We start from the raw sequence: 8,828 nt of genomic DNA on the forward strand, positions 1-8,828 counted from the left end.
CTGCAGGGAGGTGCCTGCTGAAACTAAGAACCCAAAAGGGAAGACTCTGCAAGTGGCACAAAGGTTATTGTGCATTTTACATTAGAAATAGTCTTAGTAACATCACCTCAAGAGAGGCCCTCAAATCAGCAAGCTAATTAAAATGGCTGGCTCAGCTTTTGGGATACACTGTGAACCCCCTGGAGGTAGCAGTGGAGGAGAGAATTAAAACAAAACTGAGTGTCATTATGAACAAAGCTACGCATCCTGTCTCTGACACAACAACACTGAGGACTTTCAGCTAACGAATCATTCAGAAGAAGTGTTCCAAAAAATGTTACGGGGGCTCCTTTGTACCAACAGCAATATGTCTGACTAGGACTGCCAAGTCAGATGATTTCCTTTTTAGTCATTCTGGTGTGTGTTCAGACCACAATGTGTAAAAAAGGTGAATTTCCTCCAGTGGATAAATTATCTATCTATCTATCTATCTGAGTGGCATGCTCTTTTCTTGCTCTCTTCAAAAATGGTTCTAAAATGGCACTTTACTGGGTTTTAAAGCAGCCATCCCCTCTGCACTTCAGAACAGGTTATCTAGATTTTTAGTGTTTTCCCTGTCAGTACTTGGATAGGAGACCATCTCGGGGTTGGTGAGGCCAGCAGGTGGCGTTTATCCTGTGGTCTGTTTGTGGCTCTCAATGCCACACTGCAGTGATTGGAACACTGTACTGTAAACATGGCGCCATCCTTCAGATGAGGTCCTGACTCTCTGTGGTCATAAAAGATCCCTGGGCATGAAGAGTTGGGTGTTTCCTGATGTCCCAGCTAAATTGCCCACCACAGCCTGGTCATTTTGATCCCCTTATCATCCCCTGTACCTTATTGGCTAGCTGTTCCTTTCACCCCTTCAGTAGCCTAGTGTGTGGTGAGAGTACTGACACAAGCATGGCTGCCGTCACATGATCCAGGTAGATGCTACCCATGGGCCTGGTGTTTGAATTGGTCTATTGAGTACATTAAAAAGTACCATATATATGTTATTAATTAGTTAGTTAATGTACTGTGTGGTTCCTTGTAGAACTCTTGGCTGACAAAGAACCATTATATTCTAGAAGGAGTTCCTTGTATATGGAATTGGTTCTTTGGGCTTTGAAAAGGTTCCTAATATGTGGATATACAGAAATGTTTAATGTATAGTAGGCTGACTAGCAAAGTGTAAACAGGTCAACTAAACTTGAGCCCAGCTTATGTAGCAAGAGCCCTTTTAAAAATAGGAACCCATTGGTATTTTACAATTCTTTTGCTGTCTCTTCGTGGTTATTTAGGAAGCCTGCCATAGACATAAATAAATAAAGGTTCTTTCTGGAACCTTCATGGGGTTGGTTCTTTTGGAAAATTATCAGAGGAAAAGTGCTTGAAACGGCCTTTCTGTTAAACTAAGACATTCTAGCTTCATTTGTACCAACATATTTGAAATACAGATGAGATCAAATAACATTTAATATTTTGTTTTTGCTTTCTGATAACGATTTACATTAAAAAGTCTTATTTCTGTGGACCAGATATTTACACAAGACTTTTAATCTGTTTAACTATTTTGGGATCTTTATATAACATTATGAGACATATTGGAAATTATCATTTATGTTTGTGCTGAATGGTGTAAATTAGGAAATATTTAAATATGTTTTGTAAATGAACCTAACAGATAAAGGAGGCTGTTCTGTTCGATTCCTTCAGTCTTGCCATAGAGAGCTCAGTTGCTGACATGGTGTGGCACAAACAATTTGGTGTTAATATAAGGGATGTCCATCTTGAATTTTATTTGTAGCGGTGACTCATGACTAAACTCTACTTGCTGAGAATTTACCCTATCTATTGTGACATCTCTCTGAAAAACCACTCTGGCTCCTTTCTTTTTAAAAGTGTATTTCACTTTTACTAAAGCACAATATGAATAGAATGCAATCTAGCATAAAACAGTTTTACAGTTGTGAATGAAGCTTAAATTATACCGTGTAAAAAAGGGACAAGCAGAAACAATGAAGTGCACTGGTGGATTGTCATATTTCATGTGGGGGATTGCATCATGAAAACTATACATTCATAGCTTCTTTTTTTAACTTTTAAACATTTTAAGAGGCACAATCTGTGTCTCCCACTGTTAAGGGATTTCCATTTGTAAAGCTTTTCTTCCAAACGTGATGTCTTAACAACTTAGCCACACTACCTTAAAAATTTGCAATGGCCCTAAATAAGACATGTGATGATATTAAAATCTTACAAGAAGTAAAAATAAATTTAAACTGAGAGGGGGGAAAAAATGTTTAAAAGACTTGACAAAGAACACTGCTTAGATGAGCACAAAATTGCAACTTTTCTGTTAAACTATAGACTAGTTGCTTAGCACAGTGCTTTGCATACACTGCTGACTCATGCTTCCATTTCTTATTTATTTATACTATGTAATTTATTTATCTTTTGTCAGTCAGGTCCTACTTCAGAAGATTAAAATATATACTAAGATTTAATTATCTAAGTCTGAAATCTACAGCCTTTTTAATTTAAGACCTCCATCACTTGTGTTAGAATCTTGTCAGTGTATATTTGTCTGCTATACAAAAACACAAGAAAAGCTCATTGCCAGTAGAAGGAGCTCTCATTACCTGCATCACCTCCTACTAATTGGTGTTGATGTATTGTTTTCTGAAAGATGTGTTGTCGTGTTGAAGATGAAATTAACAGATTTTTTAAAAATTAGGCATGGTTTATGTTGGGAATTGTATCATACAGTACCCAGTATTAACGGGTGTTCTTCGATTATGAATGTTGATAGCATTTACCAACATCTATCTATCTATCTATCTATCTATCTATCTATCTATCTATCTATCTATCTATCTATCTATCTATGTAAATACAGGCTTAAAGTCAGAAAAAAGGGACCAAACCTGTACTTTTTGGGAAGGAGTGGGGATGTAAAATACTGGCTCAAAAGCAAAAAATTTTATATATTTTATGTTATAATGTTATATATTACATAATGTTTTTAATATCTATCTATCTATCTATCTATCTATCTATCTATCTATCTATCTATCTATCTATCTATCTATCTATCTTATATGGTCTTCCACATTTATTTTATACTGTCTTATCTATCTATCTATCTATCTATCTATCTATCTATCTATCTATCTATCTATCTATCTATCTATCTATCTATCTATAAGGTCTTTCACATCTATCATATAGTGCTTTATCTATCTATCTATCTATCTATCTATCTATCTATCTATCTATCTATCTATCTATCTATCTATCTATCTATCTATCTATGTGTCATATTTCTGGTATTAATATTTTGTCTTGGTGCATGTGTAGGTTTGAATCTTGCATTTTGAAATGCAGCCAACCATAGACTGCCTCAGTTAGTTTTGTTATAATTAATTGAGTATGACTCACAAATCCAATCCAGAATTATTACTTTATGCACTAAATTGAATTTTGGACTAGAATTACATCACCTGTCATAAAAACACGCTATTTAAGAGGAGAGATGTATAACTTGAAACACGCACACACATAAATGAATTTTCATATTTTCACAAGAAAAAGTAAGACAAGGTATACACAAAGCTGAAGAGAATGTGTTTACCCAAAGGCTACTGCATGCATTTTTATTTCAGATAGGTGTTCCTCTTTGCGACAATAAGAGGACTGTCCCCGGTAATTCTTTCCTGGTTTTATTAAATGTTAGTAGGATATGTATATAGGCAAGTTGTAACTGGCCTTTTTGTAATCCAGTTTTGCGCTTTCTTTGCACGGTCAATTTCAATAAAGGGAAGTCGGTTAAACATCCATTAATCTTTTACAAAGCCGTCGTTCGAATGTATAAGTAAACTTCCGCACATTTTAAAGCGGGCAGACAGATTGATTAAGAGATCTAAACGGGCTCGATGTCCTTAAGGGTTTGGTAATGTGTTATGACGACCGGCGTCCCGTTCAGGTTAGACTACTAAAGACCCAATCCACAGATGTGTAGATGCAACTAAGTACATGTGATAATAATAAATCTATATATCTAGAAACAAAATGGAATGTGGCTGTGCGTATATCATATTTATCAAATGACGAGTTGTCCTGTTGATACTGTAGTATTATTTCCTGGGAAAAGGAATTTGTTCCTGGTAACAAGCTCCTCGCTGTATACAAAAAAGCGTGTCCATTAAGCAATTACAGCAGCAGGCTCTTGTTGTAGCACATGTTTAATGGTGACTGACAAGTGAAAGCTTTGTTTGAATTATTATTTAATCTGAAAACATTTGAGATCTGAAAGCAGACGCCTAATTTCGAATATTGTTCCTTGTGTCTCTGAGACACTTGTTAAAGAGTTTGATCGCAATACCCGTGGGTTCTTAATTATATACGCCAAATGCTTTATTTGCTGTTGTAATTGTGACTGTCTATAGTAGGTGGATAAGCAGCACGCTAGGAGGAAGCCTGCAGCGTTCATTTTACTCTCCAAAACTAATGTGTCCTTACAAGTACGAGCACAGTTCTGAGGGCGTTACATACAAGAAAAGGGTGGCCAGATTTGCGAATGGCTTAACACGGCGCCGTGTTTATATGCTATTTACAGGGATTATTCAAAACCTCGCCTGAAAATGCACAACAACGATTATGTTAGTCATTGCTGCAGAAATGCTAATAAGATTATCGATTTTACCGTTTTTAGAGTTAATTACCTGCCTGATCTCTGCTGATGAGAACCTTAAGAGAGATAATATTTAATTCAATGTAAGCTTTCAAACAGCCCCCCACCACTGATATCGTCACCCTTTTTTTTCCTTTTGCTGCAGGCTTATGTAGGCAGGAAAAAAAAAGTATGAGAGAGCGTGCTTCGATGTATTTATTTGTATGGCGTTTTACGCGCTTTTATTGTGGCATCATTAGGAAAATAATGTAAAAAAAGTTGATCAGTACTATGCAAGGCTAGAGGCCTGTTGAAGAGTTTTAAAAGAACAGAGCCAAAACTGTAAAGCAACAAATAGAAACAATAATGAACCTCATTTCCAGCGTCTAAGATATTCATTTAAAATAAACATAAAAAAATTGGATAGATATTTTTGACTGCACAAAGTTGACGACAACTACTGCCCTGTGACGTCAGGAGGGACGCTGAGTCCTCAGCGGATCTGTCAGTTGCTACGTGGCTCCTGTCTGCACGAGGCCTCCGCGATTCAGGAGCTGTCCGTTCAGCACCCGGCGCGCAGCCTCCCCTGCTCATTTCAAATTACAGCCGAATAAGGGAAAAGGAGAAAGGGGTGTAATGGTCTTTCTTCAATATGTAGAATTGTATCAATTAATGGGAAGGTAGCTCAATATAATGAAATTTACGTGGAAACGGGTAGTGAGAATTACAGCTGAATATGGACAGTAAAGTTCATCTAAGGCACCTATTGGTATTGGGCGCTAAAGCTTTCCTTATATTTTTAAATATTGCCGACGCCTGAATAAAGCAGAAAAAAATGTATTCCATACAAATTCGTTCAAAAAACTGATAGAGGCATATTTTTAAGTAGATAATTTTATTTTCAAGTTAGTAAGTTTGATGTATTGTATGTTTTTCTCTACCTAAAGAGTTTCAAGTGATCAAAAGCGATTAGTGACCTTTAGCTCAAATGTACAATCTAAGCCACAGCATCCAAACTGACACAGATGAACCGTAAGATATAATCAGCGATGTTGCCCAAGCCAGACGCGTGAATTGGCAGCAGTGACTCTTTTTTCCCCGAGGTTACCTGAGCTAATGCACGGATTTAGTATATTCAGAAGAACACATTTGTGTTAAAGTCTGCAAGGCATATCATTTCTCGCAAAGCTGCAGGGGCTCGTCAACTTGTAGAGTCAAGTCGGAAGACTGCAGCCTGCAGTACAAGAAGTAAAATGAAATACAATCGACTTTCATATAAATGGAGCTGTGCACTTGAGCGGCTTAATGAGACGAAGAGGCGCACCCATTATGTAACATGTTATCCGCAACAGCGGGAAGGTTTGACTATCAGGATGCACCTGTCAGTGCGACGCATGCAACTCTTCACAATTTAATTTCCACCAGTTAACTGCGGGCATCTTGTGCAAAAAAAAAAAAAAAGACCATTATATCACGTTTTTTCTGATTACAGTGAAGATTCATGGAAATAATAATGCAAGGCGTGTATTTTTCAAACTGTTGATATGCTTAAGATTCAAAGCAGAGTTCATCAATCAACAGTCGCAAAGTGTATCCCACCTTCTAAATCCACCTACACAGTAAAACAGCCTTACAATGTACAGTGCAAACAAATACGCCAAGCCTATCTGTAATCGACTTTAAAAGGAGTTCGGTCTGTTTGCTTATTTAAATGAGTTAACCTTTACACAACCCCTCCTCTCGCACACATACAATACATACAGCATGCGCACGCGCGCGCGCACCCCGAGCGCAACAGTGTGGTTTAATTACTTTCAACTGCGCCTAAAAATACTGCAGCAGAAACTCCAAAATGTCAGGCGGCTGTACTTTTTTCTTTATTAGTAAAGGCTATAACAAGATGCTAGCATGTCTGTATGGCAGTAGCGAGGTGTTTTAAACTATTACACCGTCCTCCATTTTACATAACTCACTTTATCGGATTTTAATAACGGAATACAGTACAGCAAACGATTCGACGGGGGAAGTAACGAAGAGACACTGTAACTACATTATCCGTACAAAGTTGCACTGTTACAATTTATAAAGCGCCTTCAGCCCTGTAAATAAAACAACCCGTCCGTTAAGAAAAAAAATAGAAATAAAAGTTGCACCTTCTTTTATCACACACTGCGTAAATCCAGTAATTTTTTCAACAGCAAACTTTAAACGTCCACTCACCTATAGTTGTAATGACTGTGATAGCAAAGTAGAAAGAGCCCGCAAATTTCCACTGAACCCCAGCTCGGTGAGGCTCGGCCTCGACAATGATCGTCTCCAGCTGCCGGTAGTCCTCTTCGCTAATATTATATTTCCCTTGGAGACGTTTTTCCTCGGCCTGCAGCTTCTCGTTCTCCCTCATTTCAAAATCCGACTCTAGGGCATCGAACACCGCTGCCCCGACCAAGAGATAGGTGAACGTGCAGATGATCAGGGACAGGGTCCGCACGTTCTGCCGCTTCATGGCCACCAGGAACCGCTGAGTGAGGGGCTCATGTCCCCTCGGCTTTTCCAAGAAGGCGCAGCAGCAGCTGGGAAGGTTTTTGCAGCTTTCGGACCCAGCAGGGCAAAGATCGTGTTGGGGAGGGCGATGGACACTGATGTGGTGGTGAATGCAGTGGTGGTCCCTGTTCCCGGCTTCCTGGTCGTGTTCCTGGGTGGAAGAGAGGCACAGCAGGCTGCTTGATCGCCGGGACCAGGTGCCCTGCAGCCGAGATACTCTGCGCAAGACCTGCCCAAACCAAGACGTCCCAGCGCGTAGTGCCATCAACAACCAAAGAGAAATCAGCCCGAAATCTTCTTTGATTTAGCCTTCTTTAGTTTCAAAAATAAAACAATGACAAGCTCACAAATGCACAGAAATGGAAGAGACATACAAGGGAAGAGATTATCTAGGCATGAAGCGGCAGTCCAAAAAAAAAAGAGAGAAAAATGCAACCTACTCCTATGGAGTTGGCATGTATGCATAAAGAGACCCCAGCAGCACTTTGATGGATTTTGGAAAGCAATTCAAACATCCCATTGGTAAATTCAGCTGAAAAGGAAGATCGTCGCAAAGCATTTCTTTCCGAACTTTTTCCCGCAGTTGGCACCACTTTATTCTGGTGTGCTTTCCTCCATCAGGACAAACTGCAGCCTTTCAGAAAAAAACTCCGTTTCTAAAGAAACAAATATTGCAGACGCAAACCCGAACGTCCACTGCCATTAAAAATTAAAACCCAAGCAAGGTATATACAAAAATCCAAAACGGAAAAGACTAAACGAATAGGCTTTCTTTTTCTTCCTTAATGCTCCCCCCTAGTCCCGAAGGCAAGCGGTTGAAAGAGTTAAAGGTAACGCAGCAGCAGATCTGATAACTGCAACTCACTGGATGATCTCCGAGGGGGTCTGTGATCAGAGGCGAAGATCCTAAATTAGTGCGCGCAAGAATTACACACACGCCACATCCAGGGAACACAAAAAGCACATTCGTGGAGGCTGTCGCTTACCCCGCTCTCTCTCTGTCAGTTAGCGCTCACGTTTTTAAAAATTCACGATGCAAGCCGCGCTCAGACAGATTATTTAAAGGTTTAAAGGCAATCAGGCTTTCTTGCGTGCGCCGTCTTGTCTTTTAGGTAGCCAGTCTAGTCCCCCACCCCCTCCGGATTTCCAGTCTGGATAAAATGGACATTGTAGCAGCCTCGGCAAGAGTAAATCAACCTTAGAAATTGGTAAAATGTGCACTAGACTGGGAGCCTCGAATAGATTTTCTTGACTGGATATCCGAATTCCCCACTGTAACGTTAAAATGTAGCTTCCCAGATCGAACACAGGAATCAGTGTCATTTGTATGGATACGAGCTCGGTGGCTGGTCACTTGCATTTTCGGGCAATAAAAATGCATCTATAAGCAGGGGGATCGAAATGAAACTACGGAGACGTATGTCTGTTTCTAGTGTTTTTTGGAGCCATTATAAATTGCACATGCGTTGAAGATGTGGTGTATTAACTTCCACTTAAGAGACATGCACGAGACGCATCGTGACAGTATAGATGGATGAATTCTTAGAAGTCTTCAAACACATCTTTCGGTCTAATTGTGCAACAGCCAGCACATATGTAAGTGTCGCGCTGG

At 39.4% G+C, this 8,828-nt stretch overlaps 1 protein-coding gene across 1 annotated transcript in view; it reads right to left on the reverse strand.

The window, feature by feature from the left end:
- kcnk9 (potassium channel, subfamily K, member 9) overlaps positions 1-8,589 on the reverse strand; it is a 328,748-nt gene extending 320,159 nt beyond the window's left edge. Inside the window, exon 1 of the mRNA XM_028818046.2 lies at positions 6,896-8,589. Coding sequence (XP_028673879.1) covers positions 6,896-7,481 — 586 coding nt within the window. The 5' untranslated portion in view covers positions 7,482-8,589. The remainder of the gene's footprint in view (positions 1-6,895) is intronic.
- Between the last annotated feature and the right edge of the window lie 239 nt (positions 8,590-8,828).

This window comes from Erpetoichthys calabaricus, chromosome 13 (assembly GCF_900747795.2).
Source record: "Erpetoichthys calabaricus chromosome 13, fErpCal1.3, whole genome shotgun sequence".
Lineage (NCBI taxonomy): Eukaryota > Metazoa > Chordata > Cladistia > Polypteriformes > Polypteridae > Erpetoichthys > Erpetoichthys calabaricus.